Source organism: Myotis myotis, unplaced genomic scaffold (genome assembly GCF_014108235.1).
Source record: "Myotis myotis isolate mMyoMyo1 unplaced genomic scaffold, mMyoMyo1.p scaffold_m19_p_22, whole genome shotgun sequence".
Classification (NCBI taxonomy): Eukaryota; Metazoa; Chordata; class Mammalia; order Chiroptera; family Vespertilionidae; genus Myotis; species Myotis myotis.
The window spans coordinates 2,124,150-2,149,278 of record NW_023416327.1 but is presented as its reverse complement, the minus strand read 5'-3'; the positions used below and the strand labels follow the sequence as shown (position 1 = coordinate 2,149,278).

The window sequence follows — 25,129 nt, the reverse complement described above, 5'->3', positions numbered from 1 at the left end:
GCCGTGGGTCATCTGTTGGGGGTGCCGTGTTGGGAGATGTGTGGGGATGGCGGACTGGAGCTGTAAGTTGGGAGGATGGGATGGTGGCTAGGGAGTAAGGTGACGGGAAGGTGGTGTTTTGGGTAATGACCCTGAGTGAGTGGGAAGGACACCTGTGGGTGGAGCACCAGCTGGGAGGAGAGCAGAGCTGCTGCGATGGGGTGCCCGGGAGCCTGGCGCCGGCATTAGCGTCCGGAAGGAAAGGAGACCAGCCCGGCGGTCAAATAGGAGTCTGTGAGCCGAGGAAGACCAAGTGCAGGGTTTGGGCGGCCTGTGGGCAGCAGGGCGGCTGGCTGTAGGCGACTGCATGGTCCAGTCCCGTGGGACACAGGTGTGCGCTTCAAGGACCGTGGGCAGCACGAACATGACACGCCCTTTCAGGCCACAGCACAGCGACATCACAGAAAGGCAGTGCTGGTCCAGGCCCACGAAGTCGTGAAGTGAATTGCTTTCCGTGACAGTTCTAGGGACGTAGCCTGACATGGTTCTGTGTTGACTCGGGAAGCATGGTTCATGATGCTCTCACGTTGGTCCGCGCGTGACTGCTAAATGCCTCAGACAGACACTGACAGGTGAGTCCTGGACAGCAGCTCTGTCTCACCAAAGGCTCCCCGCATGCCCCTGTGCATTGCTCAGTTTAACTTGTCTGTTTCCAATTTATTTTCCAGGACACGCAGCACGAAGTTGCTTCGACTCATTGACCTGGACTTTTCATTCACATTCTCTTTCTTGGATCTGCCGCCAGTAAATGAATATGACATGTACATCAGGAACTTCGGGAGAAAAAACACCAAGCAGGTGAGTACAGCAGGTACTGACTGCGCTCTGGACCTTGAGGGCAGGGAATGTGCGGAGGAGGAGGAGGGAGGGAGAAGGGCCCCTCACTCACCACGTGGTGCCTGTGAACCTGAACGGTGTGCAGGTGTCCACAGAAGCCCACACGGAGGGCAGCTCCCCGCTCCCAGTGTGGCTGCATGGGGAGCAGAATGTCCCCTGGATCCCTTGCTCGGGTCCCAGTGAGGGTGTGACTGTCATAGTGCAGGGCCTCCCAGTGCTGTGCACCCAGTGATTCCCATGCTCCCCCTGAAGTGATTCAACCTCGTCCCATCCTTTCTGTTCCATTGCACCTCCCCCTGTATGCCCTGACTGTCCCCTGCCTGTGTGCCCGCTCTCACTGTTCCAGGCCCCCTCACCTGCCTGTGTGCCCTCTCACTGTGCCAAGCCCCCTCACCTGCCTGTGTGCCCGCTTTCACTGTGCCAGGCCCCCCTCACCTGCCTGTGTGCCCGCTCTCACTGTGCACTGTGCGAGGCCCCCTCACCTGCCTGTGTGCCCTCTCACTGTGCGAGGCCCCCGTCACTGACCTGTGTTTTCTCTGTCACCGAGCCTGCCCCTCCTGTCACACGTGTGTTTCTCAGTGTCCATGGCCTGGGTCGAGGCCTGAGGTGAAGCCTTCCCTCATGACTTACACTGAGCTCTCTTATTCCAAAGCCGCCACCTCCGTGCCACACAGCTGACTCCCTGTTGTGCTGCAGTCACTAACTCGCCCTCCCTTCCCGAAGTTGAAGGCAGGGATTGTCTCTTGCATTTTCTTATGTCCTGTTGGTGCGGTTGGGCACATACTTGGGTCCATTCAGTCGGTGACAATAGGAGGAGGTCACGGGATGGCCCTGCAGGAGCTGCTGGGCGAGTCCTGCTGACTCTCCTCTGCCCCTTTCCTCATCTCAGAGCTGCTCGTAACGACGCGCATTACTGCACCTGTTTTGCTGTTGCTAATCCTCACCCCAGGGTATTTCCCACTGATATTTTGAGAGAGTGGAAGGGAGGGGGAGAGAGAGAAACATTGATGTGAGAGAGACACATCCATTGGTTACCTCCTGCATGTGTCCCGACCAGGGCCTGGGATCGAGCCTGCAACCAAGATAGGTGCCCTTGACTGTATTCAAACTTGGGACTCTTCAGTTCGTGGGCTGATGCTCTATCCACTGAGCCAAACCGCTAGGGCTAGATTGCCTTTGGTTTGCAAAGTCAGTATGTTCTTTAAAAAATAGATGTTGGTGGGCTCCTCAGTAGTTTTTTACACCAAAGCTGAATTGTTTGATGTGACTTTTTTAAAGCCCTTTAGAAAGTCAGGCCTATTAAACACAGCAAACTTTTAAGACCCAGACTGCCTTTGCTTGATGGTATTTAGGCCATGATAGTTATTTTTGACAAGAGCAAGAAGACTGCCATTGAGAACAAACGTTTTTCTTGTCAGTAACGAGGCATTACTTGAGGTTGAGTGCTCACGCAGCCCTTTGTTTTGAAGGCGTACGTCCAGTGCAATGAAGGGACTGTGGAGCGAGACATCCAGACAGAGGAGATGGAGACCAGGGAGGCGTGGACTCAGCACCCCGGGGAAGGCGCGGCCGTGTCGGGGGGTAAGCAGCTCGCAGGGGCTCCCTGCTGAGAGCCGGGTTCTTCACGTTGCCTGTGGTGCTATGCTCAGTGCATCGCTTGTTCTTTCTCCTTCTGCCTTTCTCCCGGGGGTGGTGGTTCGCACCTGCTGGAAGTGCCACGCCCTCTCGGTGGGGCAAACCAGCGGCCTGAGCACCAGCTGGGCCGGTCAGCAGGGCAGAGTCCCCTCCAAACACGCAGCTTCGTGAGGGCTTCGCTTCGAGCGCGCTTTGCTTTTGACTTGGGGTAACCTGTTCTCCTTAATAGAGATTTGTTTTTAATTTTTTTAAAATGTCTTTTTCATTGATTTTTAGAGAGAGAGGAAGGGAGAGGGATAGAAACATCGATGATAGAGAAATATCGATTATCACTCATCTGCCTCCTGCACGCCCCCTACCGGGGATTGAGCCCGCAACCCGGTCCTGTGTCCCAAACGGGAATCGAACCGCAAACTCTTGATTCTGGGAATCAACCAGCTGACAATAGAGATTTTCTACACGAGTGTGGTTGCAGATACGTGGCGTCAATACAGATGTCAGGTCCCCAAGGCGGGCTCCACGCTCGCGGCTTTCCTCCGTGACCTGTGTGCTCCATGTCCCCTTCCTGTTGCAGCTGATTCCGAGGAAGCCTCCCCCTAAGAAATCAGGCACCGACATGTGACACTCACACCGTCACCGATGCCGTGAGCTCAGGGGTGGGCAAAGGCAGTTTACAGTTGTGAGCACGCAAAACAGAGTTTCTTGTATTAGTACTCATTATGAGTGGGTTATTTGTGTTACAGCTGTCAATCTACTTTTGTCCACCTGTGCTTTCCTTAACGTCTGTAAGTAGGGTTCCGTTCACAGACTTTATGTGAAACAAGATGCAGTGGGTTTTCTCAGTTACATGTACTGGGGACAGCGGTTCACGAGGTGACGAGTTTCAGGTGAGCGGTGCTGGGACCCAGCACCTGTGTGCTCATCGCCGAGCCTCCTCCATCAGGTGCAGTTTAGAGAAGATCCAGAGTAACCGTGGACTTCCTGAGTTCCGCTTCCCGCTTCCTAATGTTCATGTGCCTCTGCACTCTGACCTGGCTGCTTAGAGCCCACCTGGCTGTTTTCTGTGACTTTTTAGGGAGTGAGAGCAGGGAGCCCTCGGATGCAGCGGCTGTGCCCAAGGTGGACACGCTGAGACTGTCCAGCTTCCTCCGGGCGGCCTGCCAGGTAGGTGCCTGGGACGTGGCCCGTCACCTGGGTCACCACCAACTAACATAAAAAACGACTGAAAAACACAAATGAAGTTGGCAAGGCAGACATAGCGCTAGAGCTGCGGTTCTCAACCTGTGGGTCGCTACCCGTTTGGCGGTCGAACGACTCTTTCTCAGGGGTCGCCTAAGACCATCCTGCATATCAAATATTTACATGACGATTCATAACAGTAGCAACATTACAGTTATGGAGTAGCAACGAAAATAATGTTATGGTTGGGTCACAACATGAGGAACTGTATTTAAAGGGCCGGAAGGTTGAGAACCGCTGGGATAGCACAGTGGTCGGCAAACTGCCGCTCGGTAAACTGCGGCTCGTGAACCACACGCAGCTCTTTGGCCCCTTGAGTGTGGCTTTTCCACAAAATACCGGCTCTTCCACAAAATACCGACTTCTGCGCATGGGCCACGAAGTTTCAATTGCACAGTACGTGCGCGCCCGCACGTGGCATTTTGTGGAAGAGCCACACTCAAAGGGCCAAAGAGCCGCATGTGGCTCGCGAACCACGGTTTACCAACCACAGCTCTAGAGTATTTGAAACTAAGAAACTTATGACTTTTAAACTGGCCATGGAAACGTCAAGCGGCATGAGAGACAGGGAGCACGTGGAGGACTTGAGGCGCCTCCGCAGTTGCAGGCCGCGGCCACTGCCGCCTCTGAGCCCCACAGACCCTCCCTGTTGCTGTGAAACGGGCAGTGCCCACACGGCCCGCGAGCCTCTGAGTCTCCAAAGAGAAGGACCCACATTCCTGCTCTTCCGAATGCCCTCGGGTCGGGAGTCTGTGTTCCTGGCCCCCCGCGTCTCCGCTGGCGTAAAGCAGCTGGCGCGGGGCTCAGGCTGGCCTGCCCGCTGTCCCCCCTCCAGTGAGTCCTTCCACACGCTGAGGGCGGCTCCCCGGTGTGCGTCCGGGAGGCTGAGGGCCGGCAGCGCAGGGCGGCGCGGCAGGCGGCTGGGCAGCGGTGCCGGCTCCCTGCGCCTCCTGGGTCCCCGTAGCGCAGGGAGAGCACCGTGGGGCCTGCGCGGGACGTGTCTTCGTCCTGGTACTTTAGCAGAGTCTCTGCCATAAACAGTGGCGTGTGCCCTGAGATCCCAGCTTCCTGAGGAGTTGTTCCCCTGCTGTGCCCGCAGGACAGGGTCCTTGCACCCTGTCTCTTCCTTGGTGCCTGGCGGGGGGCCGCTCCTGTGAGATGCGGGGGAGGTGAGCGGGCAGCGTGTTGATTCGGGCCCTCACTGTCTTTGGAAGGTGGTTGCAGTTTTGCTGGAAGAGGACCGCGTGGCAGCTGCCCCCAGCCGGGACCCCGGGGCCCAGGACAGCACCCTGCCCCTCAGCGACAGCGCCTGGCAGCTGAACACCAGCCTGCCCTTCCTCCAGCGTAAGAGCCTCCTGCCGGTGCCTAAGTGGGACCACGCGTGACGCTGACGTCGTGGTCTCGGGCCGCCTGTGTGACGTGAGGTGCAGCCGGGCGGAGCTCAGCCTGCAGCTCTGCTGCCCCACGCATGCGGGGGGGGGGGGGAGGGGGGGGACAGGCGCTCCTGAGACGCGGGGGGGGGGGGGGACAGGCGCTCCTGAGACGCGGGGGGGAGGCGCTCCTGAGACGCGGGGGGGGGGGGGGACGGACAGGCGCTCCTGAGACGCGGGGGGGGGGGGGGGACGGACAGGCGCTCCTGAGACGCGGGGGGGGGGGGGGGGGACGGACAGGCGCTCCTGAGACGCGGGGGGGGGGGGGGGGGGGGACGGACAGGCGCTCCTGAGACGCGGGGGGGGGGGGGGGGGACGGACAGGCGCTCCTGAGACGCGTGCGGGGGGGGGGGGACGGACAGGCGCTCCTGAGACGCGGGGGGGGGGGGGGACGGACAGGCGCTCCTGAGACGCGTGCGGGGGGGGGGGGACGGACAGGCGCTCCTGAGACGCGTGCGGGGGGGGGGGGACGGCAGGCGCTCCTGAGACGCGGGGGGGGGGGGGACGGGACAGGCGCTCCTGAGACGCGGGGGGGGGGGGGGGACGGACAGGCGCTCCTGAGACGCGGGGGGGGGGGGGACGGACAGGCGCTCCTGAGACGCGTGCGGGGGGGGGGGACAGGCGCTCCTGAGACGCGGGGGGGGGGGGGGGGGGACGGACAGGCGCTCCTGAGACGCGTGCGGGGGGGGGGCAGGCGCTCCTGAGACGCGGGGGGGGGGGGGGACGGACAGGCGCTCCTGAGACGCGGGGGGGGGGGGGGGGAGGACAGGCGCTCCTGAGACGCGGGGGGGGGGGGACGGACAGGCGCTCCTGAGACGCGGGGGGGGGGGGGACGGACAGGCGCTCCTGAGACGCGGGGGGGGGGGGGACAGGCGCTCCTGAGACGCGGGGGGGGGGGGACGGACAGGCGCTCCTGAGACGCGTGCGGGGGGGGGGGGGGGGCGGGCGCTCCTGAGACGCGTGCGGCGTGCGTGTGTGCGTGTTTGCTGAGGCGCCAGGACCCGCCCCTGCTCGGGCGCCGCCTGGTTCCTTTGAGACCCGAGCAGCGCAGCGCTGAGAGGCCGCGCGGCCTGCGCCGGCTCCGCTCCGTAGACCCACAGGTAGCCCGTGGCCTCAAAGCACAAAACGTTTGTCAGACGTGAAGGGTGGTCACATGTAATGGTTTAGATCCGTTTTAAAAACTGCATTTGCGCAGTCCGTCAGTGCCTGAGGCTGGTCACTGCTCCGCGGTGGAACGATGGCCGCAGGCGGCCGCGCAGGAGGGACGCGGCGAGTCGGGGGGTGCTTCTGTCCGTCGCTGCGTGGGGTTTCACATAAACAAAAATGGCATTTTAGCTTTAAAAAGCTTGTGTTTTGGGGCGGTGTTTTTATTTTTAAAAGATATGAGTTATCCTGTCGGGAAATAGTAAATCACTGTATCTGTGGAATTCAAAACACGTGTGCACGCACCATACCACCTCTTCTCCCCGAGCTGCCCAGTGACGCACCGGCAGGCCTGGAGGCGCTGGTACAAGTGCCACTGGCATAAGAGTCCCCCGTGGGGGACATGAGCGTGCGTGTCCTCACAGGACTGGCCTCTGGAGGGCGTGGAGACCCTCCTGAGGACAGGGAGGGATTCCTCGTGGGTTTGCGTTTTGGTAAAATGAACTCTGAGGTGACAGAGGAAGGGAGAGTGGATGACAGGTGTCTGGGGCTCGCTGGTCACACCTGTGAGGAGGCCTCGGAAGGAGTGATGCTTCCGCGCCCAGGAATGCTCGCCGGCGCTGCAGCGTGGTGCCGGCGGGCGCCCCTCGTTCCTGCGTTGGCCCATGTGCAGCGTGTGTCCAGTGTCGCGGGCCTAGTGAGAGTCAGCAGGGGACAGAAGTCCTTGTGGGTCAGACTGTGAACTTGCTAAATGAGTGACGTGTGCAGTAGGCTGAACTGGACAAGCTCTTGGGAGAAAACAAAGTGGGGCAGGGCCCCTGACGGAGCTGCTTGGCGGGGTGACACCTCGGGGACTGCGGGGCCCACTGAGGCGGCCTGGCTCCGGGCGGCGTTGTACCGAGTTTGAAGGATCACTTTTTAGCAAAACCACATGTCAGCTTTGACAGTTTTCTTGTAGAGCAGTGGCCGTTGACCACCCGCATTTCAGGCATGTGGAGCTTTGAAAGGCCATGTCTGCTGCCTCATGAGGCTGAAATGCACTGACATGTTTGTGTGTTATCTGACCTGGTTCTGGCAGACCCTCCCATGCTGCGCACTGTCGTATTCTGTCCCCAGATCGCAACGTGTCCAGCTTGCACGCCTCTCCGGCACAGAGGCAAGTGGTGTCCGTTCACGGGCTTCCTGACCAGGCCTGCGCGCCCCCGCTGGACCGCAGGCACCTGCTCTGCGTGTGGGACATCTGGCAGCCCTCGGGGCCGCAGAAGGTCCTGGTGTGCGAGTCGCAGGTATCACTTGGGAGCAGGGCGGGCAGGTGGGCGCCTGCGGGCCGCAGGGAGCAGGAGGGCGGGACTTGTCAGCTCCTTTCCCTTTCCTCCCAGCCTCCCTCAGCTCTGTCTGTGCAGCTCTGACAGGACATGAGCGGGTCTGTTTTGACTCTAAAAATTTTAAGTTCAGAAGAAACCCACAGCGTGAAGCCTGGTTGGCACACACTGTGGGAACTGGGTATCAGTTAGGGCTCCAGGCCGAGTGGACACACGGCCCCTGGGCACGGCTTTGGTTCAGAGTGGACTTGTTGCTTGTGCTGTCTGGGTCCTGGACATGGTAGAGGTTTCTTAATGCTTGAGATTGAGTCTGTAGTCTCATGCATTTTCTGGCCCCTGGCTCACAGGCCGTGGTCTGGTGGCCACACAGGTCACCCTGTTTACATGCTCCTTGACCTCAGAATCATTGATTTCACCAAAACAGTAGAGAACAATAACTTTTACTGATGTCAGTTTTGGGGCTTGACGATAACTTTTGGTGATGCAGGCTGTAAATGGAGAGACAGAAGCTGGCTTTGCTGATGGGGCTGAGTGGGGCCTGGCGCACAGTAAGAAAGCCGACACAGACACACCCAGACCTGCTTCATGTCTGCAGCTTCTCGGGGAGGCCCCGGGCGCCGTGGCAGCAGAGCTCTCTGTCCTCCCAGGTCACCTGTTGCTGCCTGAGCCCCTTCAAGGCCTTCCTGCTGTTTGCTGGAACCGTGCACGGCTCGGTCATCGTGTGGGACCTGAGAGAAGACTCTCGGATGCATCGTTATGTGAAGCTGAGCGATTGCTTTTGGACGTTCAGGACAGCCACGTTTTCCACTGGTCAGTGAGGCCCGCCGGCCTTAGGTGTCTAGACAAGTCCAGGAGTGTCTGAAATATCTTGGCATTTATGGTTCTGGTTACCCCACAGGATGGGGTCTGACCTATGAGCAAAAGAGGCCTTTGACAAAAAGGAAAACAAAAATGCCCCCAGGCCACAGTTAGCCTGTGGCCAACAGATTATAACATCTTTCTTGTTAATGTGTGGATTCCAAATCCTCAGTGAGATGACGTTTCTAGTTTTAAATTAGCTTAAGGCATGTTGGTAAGTGTGCTCCTGGCTTAGTTACCTCCACCAGGGGGGACGAGAGGAACTGGAACAACAGGACCTGCAGCATCCTTGGTTGGACCCCAAGAATACTTCATGTCAGGCAGCTGTAGCTGCAACCATAACTGTGAGCACACCAAGCAACCACAGCCAGCCAGCACAGCCACAACCAAACAGCTACAACCAACCAACCAACACAGCCACAACCACACAACCACAACCAACCAACACAGCCACAACCAACCAACACAACCACAACCAACACAGCCACAACCAACCAACACAACCACAAGCACCACCAAACAACACAGCTATAACCAACTAACACAGCCACAACCACAACCAACCAACACAGCCAGAACCAACCAATACAACTACACAACCACCACAACCAACACAGCCAGAACCAACCAATACAACTACACAACCACCACAACCAACACAGCCACAACCAACCAATACAACTACACAACCACCACAACCAACACAGCCACAACCAACCAATACAACTACACAACCACCACAACCAACACAACCAGAACCAACCAATACAACTACACAACCACCACAACCAACACAACCACAACCAGCCAACACAACCACAACCAGCCAACACAACCACAAGCACCACCAACCAACACAGCCACACCCAAACAACCACCATCAACCAACACAGCCACAACCAACCAACACAACCACAGCCAGCCAACACAACCACAAGCACCACCAAACAACACAGCCACAACCACAACCAACCAACACAGCCACACGCAAACAACCACACCCAACCAACACAGTCACAACCACACAGCCACAACCATCCACCATCAACCAACACAGCTACAACCAACCAGTACAACCACACAACCATAACCAACCAACATAGCTACAAACAACCAATACAACCACACAACCACAACCAACCAATACAGCCACAAACAAACAACCACAGCCAAGCAACCACAGCCACAACCACAGCCACAACCACACAACCACAACCAACCAACACAGCCACAAACAACCACAGCCAAGCAACCACAGCCACAACCACACAACCACAACCAACCAACACAGCCACACTAACATAACCACAACCAACCAACATAGCCACAAACAAACAACCGCCATCAACCAACACAGCCACACCCAAACAACCACACCCAACCAACACAACCACAACCAACACAGCCACAACCACAACCAACCAACACAGCCACGACCAAACAACCACAGCCACAACCAACCAACACAGCCACAACCACAACCAACCAACACAGCCACAAACAAACACAACCAACACAGCCACAACCGCGCAACCACACCCACAGCCAACCAACACAGCCACAATCAAACAAGCACAACCAACCAACACAGCCACAACCACGCAACCACAACCAACCAATACAGCCACAACCAAGCAACCACAGCTAACCAGCTACAGCCACAATCAACTATAACCAAACAACCCAGCCACAACTAACCATAGCCACACAACCACACAACCACAACTAGCCAACCACAAACAACCAACCATAACCATAGGCAAACAAGCACAACTGCAATCAAAACCAACCAGTCACTCAGCAGCACCCCACTACTTGGCAGAGTCTTGTGTGTGGGCTCTTTCCAGTGCTTCCCAGGCATCGTGTTCAATGCCGTCTCACCCTCCACCGCTGCTGCTCAGAGATGAGGGCTCTCCCACTCACAGGACCTCACCCGATTGTCCTCACTCTCACTTGTCCCCACCCTGACGCCCTTCCCCCTTCCCCACCATCACTGGTCCGTTCTGTCTCTGTCCCGCTTCTCCAGATGGAAGGTGCGAGGGCCCTGTGGAGCATACGCCCTCGCGTCTGGCTTCTTTCCTCGTGTCGCGTCTCTGTGGCTCCCCTGTGCTCTTGTGAGCTCCCAGTTCAGCTCCCGCTGCTGAGCGGCCGTTCCCTCCAGGAAACACCAGGCGCTTTGTCGGCTCTGTGGGCTCCGCATGCTCACACCACATGGCCTCCTCGCAGGCACTCTGGGTGTCTGCACCGGGCGGCACGTGGCCGTCAGTGTTTTTGCCCACGGACAGGCGTGTGGCAGCCTCCCGCTGTTCTCACGGTGGCTCTCGGATGACACGGGGTGTGGAGCGCCTCAGGTGCTTGCTTGCTTTCTGTCTGAGATGTGTCTGTTCAGGTCTTCTACACGTTTTAAATGGATTCATTGCTTTCTCATGGCTGAGTTGTAAGGGTTCTTTGTGCATTTTGGACACCAGCCCTTCATCAGATGTGTCTGCACAAGTATTTCCTCCCCGCTAGGGCTTGTCTTCTCACTCTCTCACACTCCTTTTCCTGCTCAGCCCTCTAGGAGAGTCAGCACCACACGTGCATGGCATATCTTACTGTATGTGTGTCTGTGTTTTATACATAAAAAGAGCAAGTATTTTTTTTTTTGTCTCCTAACAACCAATTTTGCCCCTTTGAGGGAGAATGTGTGAGTCTATAGCATGGGTGGGGAACCTCCAGCCCATGTGCCGTGTAAGGCCCGCGAAGTCATTTGGGCTGGCCCGGCCAAGGCATTAAATGTTTGACCCAATACAGCAGCTGATGTTTAAGTGGATGATCTGGTGTGGCCCACAGATGATGTTATTAATATCCAAACAGCCCTTGGCGGAAAATAGGATCCTCGTCAGTGTGATGCTGTTGGAATAGACACCTTTCACATGTGCTGCCATGTTACTGGTTAACCTCTGAGTTCACCACCATGTCCTGTCCCCAAACCTACGAGGCTTCAGTGGGCTCCGGGGAGTGAGGGGTCCATGGACCTCAGGAGAAGTCCGAGCCACATCTCGGCACCGCCTGCGTCCTGCCCATCGGCTACAGACCTGTCGTTTATGCGTCATCTTTGCTGAGCTCAGCCCCCGCTCTCTCTTTATTTCTTGCTCGTTTTGTTAAAATTTCTGTTCTGAGTTTCTGATTCCAGGCGTTTCTGTGTGTGTGTTTGTTTTACATACGTGCTTTTTGAGGAGGTGAGATGCAGGGTAGAGTTTGCGTTTTCTGTTTCCTGTCTGTTGTCAGGGGAGAATTTTCATCGGCTTAAATGCTTTGACTGTTTTTACAGGAGCCCTTGTGGACTTTGGTTGTTTCTCCTGGACAGTGTGTAGGCCGGGGCTGTAGTCAGCGCAGGTGTTGGGGGTCTGACAGGGTTGGGCTGAGTCTGCCCGGACTCCCCTCCATGGCCGCCTCTGTGGCCCCTCCCTCCCAAAGCAGCAGCTCCAGGCTGCCCTGCCCGTCAGGTGGCTGCCCTGGGAGCTGAGCTGTCTCTCTGGTCTCCGTCCGTCCTTGAGACCCACACCCCCTGGGAGGGAGTCCCAGGGCCCTCCACCCGCAGGTGGGATGTGCTGTTCCTCTCACAGGTGGCTGGGGGCTGTGGTCTGCTCCGTGGTCATGCGGAAGGCAGTGGCCCCGGGGAGCCTCAGCGTGGTCCCGTGGGGAGCATGTGTCTCAGAAGCACCTGTGTTTGCCCCTCCCCGACGGCAGTGTGTCTCTAACGTATCGCTCCCTGGCGCTGTGCCTCCCCAGATGGCGTCCTCACCCCTGTGAACCACCGCAGTCCCCTGCAAGCCATCGAGCCTGTCGCGGCATCTGGCCACAGGAAACAGAGCTTTGTCCTCTCGCCCTTTTCTGCTCAGGAAGGTACGCGACCCTGCACCGCCCTCGAACCCCGAACTCAGGCTGTGGCCTGTGCGCTCCTCGCTGAGCCATTTCTCTCTCTCTGTTAGAAATGTCGGGTTTGTCGTTCCACATCGCTTCCTTGGACGAGAGTGGGGTTCTCAACGTGTGGGTGAGTGGGGCACGCGGGCACTGCGCCCCTGCACTCCCAGGTTCTGGGAGCAGTGTGTGGCTGTTGGGGAGAAGGCTGCCAGGGCCACGTGACGGGGAGGCAGGGCAGGGCAGTGTCCCAGGAGCTGTGGGTCCTGTGGGGGCGGACGCATGTGGACCAGGGATGGGCTGTCAGGGATGAGGGTAAAGGACGTGTGATGCTCCGAGGCGAGGCACTGGCCTGATGTCAGGGAGGGGCGCGGGCGGGAGGGCCGGCAGCGTCGCAGGGATGATTCTGAAGCGAGGCCCTCTGCCTGGCGCAGTTACGCTTCCAGCACCCGCTCAGCTGGTGTCTGTGAGACCTGTGCTGTGCTTAGATGGCTTCCTCATTAGAAAATGTGTTAATGGTCATCTCAATATTCTGTTTTTAGGTGGTTGTTGAATTACCAAAGGCAGATCTTGCAGGTTCGATAAGTGATTTAGGTAACTATTAAATGAAAAAAGTGAATTTCTGTCAGTGTTTGCTGAAAATGAGAGACTAAAGATAGCATTAACTACTTGGAAAATAAGTGGTTGGCTACCTGAAAGATGAACATGAAGGTCACGTGTCTTGCAACCTCATCGGCCACTGTGTGAGCAACTCAGCCGCAGTGAGGAAGGGCGTGCGGGCCGAGTGCTGGCGGCAAGGCCGAGCGCGTTCGTGCCCTGATGCCTGTGTCCCTTGAATCCCTATGTTGTACATCAGGGACCAGTGTCTGGTCCAGGCTCTAGCTCGTGCATTAGATTGGGGGCCGGTCAGAGAGCACCCACTGTGGTGGGAGCCAGTCCTGCACTGATGAGCGTTCTCTGAGCAACCTGGTCCCGTCCCAGGTGCCAGGAAGCAGGTGAGTGGATGGGGAGTGTGGGCTGAGAGCCCCGGGGCTCAGGTCAGAAGGGCGCGTTCAGGCCTGGCTGGCTTCCCACCTGTGACGGCAGCATTGGCAGTCTCCTGGCTTCGTCTGCGGGTTGAGCTTACTTATGGGCACACTGAGGACAGTGCCTTGCCCAGAATTTGGGTTTCAAGATGCAGTAATGACAAACGGGAAGATGGTATTGGGAATAGACAGGAAGCAAAGCCACCGCTTGGCTGAGGGGCAGGTTGTGGCCATGATGACGCTGAAGGAAGGGTGGTGTGCGAGTCGTTGGGAGGAGGCAGGGGCACGGAGGGGGGTGCCCGGCCTGTGCTGCTGCGAGGGCGCGGGGGATGCTGAGGCTGGTTTTCATTCATGTGTCTTCCGCTCAGTGTGCTGCCGGATCAGGTCTGAGAGGCAAGGGCTTCCTGGCCGTGACTCACAGCCCTTCCCCAGGCTCTGACTGCAGACCCTTATTGTTGGCTGAGTGCCGAGGGCGTTCAGGAACCGCACCTGCCCCCGGGTGCCTCCTGCCTCCCGGTCTGCCCCTGATGCAGGTGTGGAGCGGTGAAGCGGGATTCCAGGGACTGGCCGCTTGTCCTCAGAGGCACATCTATCCCCGTCTCCCTGCTTTTAGGGCTCATCCCCGGAGGGAGGATAAAGCTGGTGCACAGCTCTGTGACTCGGCTGAGCGACAGGTAAGTGCCCCCGGGAGGCAGCCCCTCAGCACAGGCCCATGTCCCACATGGGGAGGCGACAGAGATGATGGCCGAATGCCTGGTCATTCATGAGTCAGTGTAAAGGCACATCGCAAATGGAGAGCCACCTGCTTTTCTTTGATCAAAATATGGTCCATCGTACAGATCGGTGCGATGTGACTATTTTTCACTCAGTGTTAATACAACCATGAAGTCAAACAGGACCGGTGGTCACAGACCCCAGTCCTTCGTGCCCAGGGTGGCCCCTGGGCTGGTGGGACCCAGGGCTCTTGTAAGCACGCAGGCACGTAGTCCCCGTGGTTACGGAGGTGGGCTCCCGGTGTCAGGGGAATAGCGCTCAGTGAGAGGGGTGTTCATGGTGGTCCCCCGGGACCCGTGCCTACAAAGGGGAGAGGCACAGACCTGGCCGCGAGGGGCAGGTGACTGTCTCGCAGATGCAGACGGCCCTGGCCTGGGAGCTCCCGAGTGACCTTGCCAGGTCCTGTGCCCTCTCTCCCATCCGTCACTGAACTCGGGAGTCTGAGGAGGGAGTGACCCTGGGTGGCGGCATGTCTTCTCGTCCACCATGGGTATGGCACATGCGTGACTCGCTCTGTGGGACATGCACATGCTTGTGGGAGCTCAGAGTGATGGTGGGGTGACTGGTGACTTCTTGGAGAGGTGACCCTGAGGTGGGAGGTGGACCAGGAGTGTCTGATCAGCAGGAGCAGGACGTGGAGCCAGGGCATGAGGCCATGACACAGTGAGGGCAGGACCTGGAGGCTTGCCGTCCAGAGAAGGATGAGTCAGTGTTTGCTGCATGAGGGTTTCCACGGTCCTCCATTCCTGATGGCGATCGGGAGCTGTTTGGGGCTTAGAGGGAAAGTGTGGAACAGAGGCGGGGACTGGAGCGGAGACGCCTGGGCTGTTGCAGGGATTGGTGTGGAAGGTCAGGGTCAGGGCCGGGCAGCCGTCATGGGGATGAGGGTGCCTTTCAGCTAAGGTCGTAGGAATGGTGAGAGGGAGGCCCTGCCCTCTCCAGTGCCTGGCTCGGGGTCCAGGTCCCACACAGATGAGGAGTGGATCTGAGGCAGGATCTGGGCAGCCTGGCGGGCGGGGGGCAGGGGCGGGCTCAGCTCTGTTCTGCGAGTGATAGGAGGGTCTGCGTTTGACAGTTGCAGTCCTGAGTGTGGGTGAGAGAGACCGTGGCCAGATTCCTGCTTCTGGCGCAGGCAGAGCGGTTTCTGCTGTTACAACTATGCACACAAGTCTTTAAATGAGAGGAACGCCTGTCGGTGCCAGGTCCAGGGTGGAGGTTGGAGCCAGGGGCAGCCCGTCTGTGTGTGTGTGTGTGTGTGTGTGTGTGTGTGTGTGTGTGTGTAGGATGAGGCTGGGCCCCTGGGCCCCGCTGCTGCTGTGGCTCCACCCATGCCGGGCTGCGTGCTGCGGGCTTGCCCGAGGCTGGAAGGTGGGGCTGGACCCCGCACAGCACTGGGGTCCTTGTCCCTTCATGAGAGAGAAACCAGAAAGCCCCGCCCCAGCCCAGGAGATAGCGGAGGAGGAGACTTGAAACCCCAAGCTCAGAGTCCGCAGCTGAGACGCCAGCATCACAGGCCTGACCAGTGCAGCTGAAGGAGAGGTTACAGACCCTGCTGCACAGCCCGCGGGTTCGCAGGCGGAGATGACGGCACAATCTAAGAGAGTTCTAGAAGCGAGACTGACCCGTGAGAATAAAGGAGGAGAATGTGGAGTAGCATGGCATGTGAGACGTATCTGAGGAAACTATCCAGAGCACAGAACATGGGAAGCAGTCACAGGACACGTGTGATGCGTGCTGCGCCGTCATGGCCCGCGGTTCCAGCCCGTCCGCTCACCTCTGCTGTTTCTTCCAGCCTTTCCCACAAAGGCGACGGACGCTGGGGAGCTGCACAAACACTGAATGTTAAATTTTTGCCTTCAGATCCTAATCACTTTATTGTCGGCACCAACATGGTGAGGAATATTCTAAACTTCATTCTGGAACCCTTCTTCTTTCCTAGAGTTGCTTGATCAGTGTCGTCACTAAAGATGAATTCACTGCTTTTACAATGTTGCTTCAGCTGTTTCGAGAAGACTAGCTTTACCCACCCTTGTACTGCCCTTGGCTTTCGTCACTGTTGTATGTTTATCACCAGGGTTTTGTCGGCCATGGCTCCAGACAGGACCTGAGAGTATTTCCCAGATTCTTCAAACCCCAGCAGCACGGCGAGAGGCCGGTGAAGGTGACCGCGGTGGACTTCTCGCCCTTCGGAGAGCCGGCGTTCTTGGTGAGCAGTCTGTGTTTCAGCACCGGTTCCATTGGGGCAGCAAAGCCCCTGGAGGGACGGATCGGCTTTTAGCATCAGCTGTTCACTGCGCCTCAGTCCCCGACGGCCGGTCCGCGCGTGTCACCGCGAGGTTTCCTGAAAGCCCCTCCCAGCTGTGCAGGTCATCACATGGCTACTTAGACCTCTTGACACTTGGCGTTCTGACCTAGTTTCAGTGTTACAGGGGACTCCCAGGAGGAGCAGGGGGTCCCTGCCTGCCCAGCCTGTGGGTACCCCACAGGCACACCCTTGCCTCCCGGCTCGGCCCTCTCCTGCGGGTGCACTTAGTCCTGAAGTCCTCCCAGAGGTGCAGGCGGGACTCCCACCCTAAGTGGCTGAGTGATGGCTGCTCTGGTGACAGAGCCGCATCAGCAGGAAGCCAGTGCAGTGCCCCCCCCTCCCCCCACCAGTGGGAGTGGCTGCAGTAACCTCCCCGGTCACGCGTCTCCTCTGCTATTGCGTCGCTTCAGTCTCTCACAACCTGAACGGCGCTCCTCAGTTTGAGTGTGTGCGAGTTAGACTCCGTTTTCCATCTTCGCCTACCTGATGGCTCCTGGGTAAGGTGGGAACACTGAGGAGGTGCTGTCTTCCCTTTCTGATAATGACCATTCCGCGGGGAGACCAGTGGATGCTCTGCTACGCTCCTGCCATTCATCACCTCCCCACCTGCGCCCTCCCCTCCTGTGCCCTCCTCACCTGCACCCTCCCCACCTGCACCTTCCTCACCTGCGCCCTCCCCACCTGCATCCTCCTCACCTGCGCCCTCCCCACCTGCGCCCTCCTCACCTGCGCCCTCCCCACCTGCGCCCTCCTCACCTGCACCCTCCCCACCTGCGCCCTCCCCACCTGCACCCTCCCCACCTGCACCCATCCTATCCTGCAGCCTCAGGTCCTCACCTGCCTCCGTCCTCACCTGCACCCTCCTCACCTGCACCCTCACTTCCGCATCTGTGTGCTCACATTCTTACCTGCATCCATTCATGATCCTCGCTGCCATCTGATGTTGGTGATTTCCGACGGTGGCTTTGCATCCTGTAGGTAATTCCATGTTTACCAGTTTGCTATCTGTCTTTTCTGCTAGGTAGGAGTACGTAAATATGTATGTTAGGTGTACATGTAGGCAGGCATGTTTATTGGTATGTATGGAGGCATGTATGTGTAACGTAGGTGTGGGCACATGGCTCCTTACTCTCCTCAGTGGCTTACAGCCATTTGCTGCCCCTGTTCTGTTCAGAGCATCCCTGGGGGGTCCTTGGAACTGGTCCTTTGCTCTCTGGCATCATTCTGTGAGCCCTTTTTGCTTTTTGGCGTGGTAAGTTCCTGGAGTCAGCCCTTTCTCCAGGGAGTCCGGCTCCTGTTAGGAAAAAGCACGTGGAGACCAAGATCCGGGCAGTGAGAAGTGCTCGCTGTGCAGGACACACCGACCGCAGGCCACGTGCTCAGGCCCCCGAGTGCCCTGAGCCTCGCGCGATGCCGTCCGCACCTCTGCCTTGTTTATGGACTGACTTAGTATATAGAGCACAAGCTTCTCTTTTTAGCTAAATGTTGGTCTTTTACTAAACCAGCTACGTTTTATTTTATGGAAATTTCAACCCAAGGGGATGTATCACTATATTATTGGTGCAAATGTATGCATATCTTTTTAAAGATGACTTATTGATTTTCATGGAGCCAATCTTAATGCCCTGTGTTTGAATCACTGAGATCCAACTTTGCTAAAAATAAACCCCTACTTGTACATTCACGGAATTCATTGCGTATTGGCCACTTTGGGAAGGGACAGGAGTACAAAATGTCCCAGAGCCTCCCAGGTGAATTCTTATCTTTGTCGTTTGTTAGGACAGATTTAATGTTAGAATTCTATGTTTCAAAAATAAAAAGATACTTTTGCTGCACGAACTGAAAAATGTTGACGCTCTGGAAGTGTTTCCCACCGTGAGGCTGGCTGGAGGGAAGCAGCCGTGACCTGGTTTCCTGCCCGTAGGCCGGCTGCTGCGACGGGAGCATCAGGCTCCACCAGCTGGCGTCCGAGCGGCCGGTGCTGCAGTGGGGCCTCGGCACCGCGGGCCGCGCCGTCACCGGCCTGCAGTGGTCCCCGACCCGGCCAGCGGTGTTTTTCGTCCAGGACGACACTTCCTGCATCTACATCTGGGACCTCCTGAAGAGCGACCTGGGTCCCGTGGCCAAGCAGCCCATCTCTCCGGACAGGTAGGTGTGAGGGACCGTGCTGGCCGCCAGTCCCCCCCGCAGAGCTGCCCGGTAGTGACGTTAGCATGTGTTCTGTTGTTTAAGGAATGCTTCTATGGTATCAATTTAAGTGATAATTTACAAACCACTTTAAGGTATGTTGATTCCAATTTAGTCCAGAGTAGTCCATGGATTAAAGAATTCACACGGCGCCAGTTCCCCATCATTGCTCTTCAGTAAAGAAAAGAAGAAACGCGTGGGCTCCTTGGTCATGCCCTCAGGGTCCGTATGTACCACCTGCCGCCCTCCATCTAGTGTCCCGCACCCATGCCTGGGAGTCAGTCACTGACACCTGTCGCGTGGACGCATTCCTCCGCCCACAGTGGGGCGCCGTCGCACCAGCGTGTGGCCTCTGTGTGGACCCGGTGATGTGGAGATGATCATGGTCTTGTTTTATTCATGGAAACTAGAACTATTTCTAAAGCCTTCTCTGTGAAGGCTTCTTTCCTGACCCACTTGTCTGCTCACTATTTCCCCGAGATTTTGTACTTCTCGTTAGTAACTGCCTGACGGCGACGGCTCTAGGTGCCTGGGGCGGGCGGGGACCACCCAGCTGGAGAGTGACTGAGACAGAATTGCTTGCTGGGTGTGAGGGACACACTGATAAGATCTGAAAAGCACTAGGTATATACATTATTCTAATTATTTAAAAAATACATCATCAAAATCCAGACTGCGATTCACTTCTAAACACATAATATGCATGTCATTTATTCCAAAAGGCTTGTCAGTTACTTAATAAAACAAATATTTATTGAGCACCTGCTGCTCGCCTGGCACCAGGGTATGTGGCGGACCAGTCCGTGGGCTCACATCCTTGAGGGGCCAGATGGGTGAGAAACACAATAAAATAAATGAGGTTCCAGGGGGGTGGGGAGAAGCGAGGAGGCACGGCCAGGTGTGTGCCAGAGGGAGGCGGGGCTTTGGGTGGGCAGGAGGAAGGTCTGGCAGAGACTCAGGACGTGGGGTCTTGGGGCCGACTGTGCCTGACCCGAACCTGAACCGCCCCCCCCCCCCCCCTGCCCCGCTGCATGGCTGGTGGTCAGTCAGTCAGCTGGGCCGAGGCTGCCAGCAGGGAGCAGCGCAGACCGAGGGAGTGGAGAAAAGGCAGACGTGATCTAGAACATTCTCCCAGACACCGCCTGCCTCAGAGGTTAGCAGCAAGCAGTGTTTAAGTTAGAGAAGTGATAATATTCAAAGAAAGTGCCCAATTATTTGTCTCTAGAGCAGTGGTTCTCAACCTTCTGACCCTTTAAATACAGTTCCTCATGTTGTGACCCAACCATAACATTATTTTTGTTGCTACTTCATAACGTAATGTTGCTACTGTGATGAGTCGTCATGTAAATATCTGATATGCAGGATGCTCTTAGGCGGCCCCTGTGAAAGGGTCATTCGACCGCCAAAGGGGTCGCGACCCACAGGTTGAGAACCGCTGCTCTAGAGTTTTAAGGGCAGGAGTTTAGAGAGAAGGAAGCATTTGCCCCTTTTAGAGTTAAGTTCAGGTTATCATGAACGCTGCGCACTGTGGCCTGGGCGGCCAGGATCAAACCCGACGCTGCTTTGTTTTCTGCTCTCTTTGCCTGGATTCTGTTGGGCTCCCAGATCTGAAGCACATTTTATTTTAATGTTTTTTCAAAGCACATTAAATTGGCTCTGACAACCCTGGCCAGTGTTTTCAGTGGTTGGAGCGGTGGCCTGAGCACCAGAGGGTCTTGGGTTCGATTCCTGGTTAAGAGCAGGTACTTGGGTTTCAGGCTCACTCCCAGGGCACATGCGGGAGGCACCCAGTTGATGTCTTTCTCACATCGATGTTTCTCTCTTTCCCTTTCACTCTTTTCCCCTTCCTCCCACTCTCCCTGGAGAAAAATCAATGGAAAAATAGCCTTGGGTGAGGATTAAGAACAAATAGTAGTGAGCGGGCCTGGTAGTGCTGAGTGGCGTTTCCGCACCAGGTCTCACCATGTCTGCAGAGTTCAGGGGGAGCTGCTGTGCTGCCCTCGAGCTCTCCCGGCTCCCTGGCCTCCCCCTGCTGCATCGTTCCTGGAGTTCCCAGCTTGTGGCAATAACCAAGCAGCAGTCTTAACATACTCAGTAGGTGGAAATTCTCAAGATTTGTTCCTTTGTGGGCTCAGGAGGGCTTCATTCTCCCTGCCCCACCCCTCAGTGATGCGGTGGCTCTCGACCTGGGGCCCAGCAGAAGGACCAGACTGTCTCTGAGGCCTGGACAGATGGGGATGGGAAGGACGCGGGCGCATGGGGCTGCTGGGGTGGCTTCAGGCTTCTCGCCGCCGGTCTGGTCTCAGGGCAGGGCTGCCTGCAGCCCAGGGTTGTGGGTTTGCCTGTCCGGGGAGCAAGTCCTTCATGCTTCACAGTGACGGTGACCAGCGGTCGTGCAGCAACTCTCGTTCAGGAGTAAGTTTTCAAAATGGGTTTTAGAGGCTTCCCTGTGCTGGCTTCTGTTCTGACGCTCGTTCTGACTCATGGCGGTGGTTAGACTCTCGTTCACGCCCCAGGAGCCTCGCAGTCATGCAGCCTCTTTTCCAGGCTGGTGGCCATGGCGGTCGTGGGCGAGCCAGAGAGGACCAGCGGCGGCTTCCTGGCCCTGGTGCTGGCCAGAGCCTCTGGCCACATGGATGTCCAGTTCTTGAAGCGGAAGTGGGCGACCCCCGTGGCGGACGAGCAGAGGAGACTGCGGCTGCTTCTGCAGAAAGCGCTTTAGGGGGTGAGCAGCTGGCGTTGTCGGGGGACAGCACATGGGGACCCAGACGTGAAGGGCCAGTCCAAGAGGGGCCTGTCACCCATGTGCGTGTGTAGTGTGCAGGAGAACACATGTATTCTGTACATAATTAATTCATTTTACAGGATGTCAGTTATATTCCCAGTAAATAAATTACTATTTTTGAATGGAAACATTTGTAGTGTGTCCTGAACTTCAAAGGAAATACAGTCATGCCCAGTACACTCTTTCCTGAGAATATTTCTGCTTATTTTTAGACCAGCTTTAAAATATTACCCATTCGCTACTGTAGGTTATTTATTTATTTATTTATTTATTTATTTATTTTTATTGATTTCAGAGAGGAAGGGAGAGGGGGAGAGAGAGAGAGAAACATCAAGATGAGAGCGCATCATTGATCGGCTGCCTCCTGCACAGCCCACACTGGGGATCGAGCCTGCAACCCAGGCCTGTGCCCTGACTGGGAATTGAATTATGACCTCCTGGTTCATAGGTCCATGCTCAGCCACTTAGCCACTTAGCCACACTGGCTGGGCTACTACCAGATTGTAAACAGTCCACCATGAACATGTGTTCCCATGAGCTGCTCTCTTAGTCATGCATGAGACGGGACTTCATCCGGGCGCAGGCCTTTCCCTGCCTGGGTGTCCTCGAGCCCGAGCACTGCTGCAGAGCCTGGCCTTCAGGGGATGCTCGGTGGGTCTGTTAGGCAGCGCTGGACTCGGCTCCCCCCGCATCCCTACGCTCGCGGACAGTCGCTTCCAGACAGGAGAGGGGCGTGCAGGCGCCTGGAGCCCTCAGGCCACCCCTGCTCTTTTCTCCCTGTAACCTGCGCACAGACTGGTCTGGGCTATTTAAAGGTGGACATGAGTTGTAGGTGTTTCACTTTCAGATTCTGCTTTAAATTAGAATTACATTCGTCCCTCTCTCTCTGCACCTCCTGTGTTTGTGCCCACGAAGTCTCAGGTATTGTCCACTGTGGCTCCACACCCTCTTCTTTTGTTGATTCATTTTTCCTGGGAGGTAAGTGCTTGGGCGCTGGGCCCTGACATTGCTCAGAGGCGCTAGCTGCTGCATGCCACCAGGCCCACCCGCCCCGCCCCCAGCCACAGCGGCAGGGCTTGCTGTGAGTGGCACCTCTGGCGGCTCCAGTGTGTGCTCGGTTCTGAGGGAAGGTCGGAGCCCTTGGGGGTGCAGGTGGTTGCAGTCATCCTTCTGGGAGGTGCCAGGTAGGGGTGCAGCCAGAGATGTGCCCAGGGAGGGAGCTATGTGGGGTCCAGGGGCCTGCAAGGCTCCCAAATCCTGCCGAGGAGGTGACTTTTTGCTAAAATTTCAAGTGCATTTTGGGTCACACAGTCGTGTGCTGGGATCTAGACTTGAAGTCGCGAGTGAGGTTTCTGTATTTAGCCCATTATCCCTGCCCTGCCTCACCCTCAGGCCCTTCAGGCGTGAGTCCTGGTCACATCGCAGTGGGTCTGCTCTCCTCCAGGGGGTTGGTGACAGGCCGTCTTCCCTCAGAAAGCAGAGGAAACAGGAAACAATGCCACCCGCCACCCAGAGGAGGACACCAGGCGAGGGCGCAGCCCAGCACGGAGGCACATCTCTGTCTGCTTGGTGGCTGTGAGTTCCCTCCGAGTCACCAGGCAATTTGGTCTGCGATTCTGCGAGCGTCCCTCTCAGGAGTCCCTAAAAACACGGAGCTGAGAGAGTCCATTCTGAACTGTGTGGCTTCCCTACATAGTTCCGAGCTTATTTGTGTGCCTAATGCTTTAGCCCACCGGGCACTAAGCCAGCCCAGCACGGGTCAGGGCGACTCCCCACTGCATGGCTTGCCCATGTTGCTAGGCTCATCAACTTGGATTCATCTTCTAAAATGACAGAACATTTATTTGCCTTTTATCACAGAAGGTAACAAAACTTCAGTGAAGTCTCTGGCTGTGTTTCTAGGCCAGGCATTGTTCGGGCGTAAACATGGGAGCTCGGAGGGGGCCTGGGTGGACGAGGTCAGCCTGCAGGGTGGGCCTGTGTGGCAGGACGACAGCGTGAACGGCAGCAGGTGTCCCCCGGATGGCAGTCCTGGCAGCCAGGGACTCCAGCAAGGGACAGCTGGTACGCAGGACAGTGCTGGCAAGGAAAGCTGGAGACCCTGCCAGCACGCTGCCCCAAATCCACCAGGGTTTTCCTCCTGCTGTCAGTGCGCAGGGACAGGTTCCCATGGGTTCCGAGGGACCAGGGCCACGGGGAGCCTGCTCTCCTCTGCAGCCGAGGCTCCAGCGGCCCCGTTCCTTCCTGGGCTGCATGCGTCCTGCTCAGCTCACCACCTCCAGGGCCACCATTGAGACTCATGGGCTCTTGAAGACTGGAAGTTCATGTACAGACGGGGATCGATGGTAGGTTCCCTGCTGCTGCCCTCAGCGATCCAGCCTCACACCCGCCTCTGCCGCCCTCCTTCCTCCACAGCTCGGCTCTGTGCCGCGCCCGCACGGCCACGGGTGAACCGAGTAGGGCGGCGAAGGATTAGAAAAGGCAGACGAGAATAGAGCTGAGGCTGGGTGGGATGCTGCCCCCTCTGATGGAGAGAGCACCACGGCCCACAGCCGTGTTTTTATTTTATAGCAGATTCCACGGGGCAAAGTCAGGGCGTGGTCAAGATGTTTACAACATTCTCCTGGGTTTCAATCCTACTCAACTACATGCACCTGAACTCTATCAAGCCCGCGTCACTCAGGCACATGGGGCCACATGTTCGGACCGTAGGTTCAAGCTCACAACCATAGCTATATTTGTGCTGGGCAGGCTCTGCCCTCCAAGCTGGGACTTGCATGTGGCCACGAGAGGACTGTGTCCTCTCATCAGTCCGAGGCTTGAACCTGTCCAAACGCTGTATCCGCGCCCCACAGGTTCCCCTGAGGACATGGGCCCCGGTGTCTCCTCCTGGGCACCTCTTCATGGGGGGCCTGCCCTGGGGGGGCCTCCTCTGTGGGCGCCTCAGCCCCCGTGGCCAGCCCTGTGGCTCTCTGACCAAACAACAGAACATTGATAATTGGTCTAAGTATCTGACCTTCTCACTGAGGTTCCCAGGAGTCACTACAGAGGCTGACGCGGATTCACATGGAAACCATGGTGAGTGTCTTGCCAAGAGCTTCCTTCCAGAGCCTTCGCCCCAACTGTAAGAGAAAGCAGGGGCCTGGGGAAGGGCGGCGCAGGGAACTCCATGAGCCCCGAGAGGGAGCACTTGCGAATGGCACCCCTGAGCTTGCAGCCAGGTTTGGCCTGACAAAGGGGTCAGGCCTGGCCCCGTCAGTGCTGAGCAGTGGGCCTGGGGTGCAGAGCAGGAGTGTGTGTGGGGGGGGGGGGGGGGTGGTGTTTCGGGCCTTGAGGGAAGGAGTGGCTCAGTGTTTGCACAACCCAGTGCCTTCCTGGTGTGCCGAAGCACCTCTGGCTCCCCCAGCCAGCCCAGACCTGAAGGGAAAGCCATCTGTCCAGGTGAGCTACAGCAGGTGCTGTGGGTGACCCTCACTAGGTGCTCTGGGTGGCCACCTGGCTCAAGACTTCCTGCCAGGAAGGATCTGGGAGCGGGGCAGAGCTGAGGCCAGGGCCCATTTGCTGACACCCGGGCAGCGCCGCCATTCATGGTGGTGGCAGAGGCCCTGCAGAGCGTTGTGCGCACACTCCGCTGGGATTAGAGGTTG

At 57.3% G+C, this 25,129-nt stretch overlaps 1 protein-coding gene across 8 annotated transcripts in view; it reads left to right on the top strand.

Moving 5' to 3' along the window:
• The window catches only part of DYNC2I1 (dynein 2 intermediate chain 1), a 61,084-nt gene extending 39,410 nt beyond the window's left edge, over nucleotides 1-21,674 (top strand). Inside the window, exons 11-25 of one of the 8 annotated variants that reach the window (XM_036355445.1) lie at nucleotides 708-837; nucleotides 2,346-2,457; nucleotides 3,587-3,675; nucleotides 4,965-5,094; nucleotides 7,440-7,609; nucleotides 8,293-8,455; nucleotides 12,278-12,391; nucleotides 12,478-12,539; nucleotides 12,949-13,000; nucleotides 14,045-14,105; nucleotides 15,998-16,097; nucleotides 16,280-16,411; nucleotides 18,435-18,658; nucleotides 20,653-20,791; nucleotides 21,245-21,674. In XM_036355445.1, coding sequence (XP_036211338.1) covers nucleotides 708-837; nucleotides 2,346-2,457; nucleotides 3,587-3,675; nucleotides 4,965-5,094; nucleotides 7,440-7,609; nucleotides 8,293-8,455; nucleotides 12,278-12,391; nucleotides 12,478-12,539; nucleotides 12,949-13,000; nucleotides 14,045-14,105; nucleotides 15,998-16,097; nucleotides 16,280-16,411; nucleotides 18,435-18,658; nucleotides 20,653-20,791; nucleotides 21,245-21,514 — 1,948 coding nt within the window. In that variant the 3' untranslated portion in view covers nucleotides 21,515-21,674. The other 7 variants (XM_036355448.1, XM_036355449.1, XM_036355450.1 and 4 more) reach the window with 7 other exon arrangements.
• The last annotated feature ends 3,455 nt before the right edge of the window (nucleotides 21,675-25,129 follow it).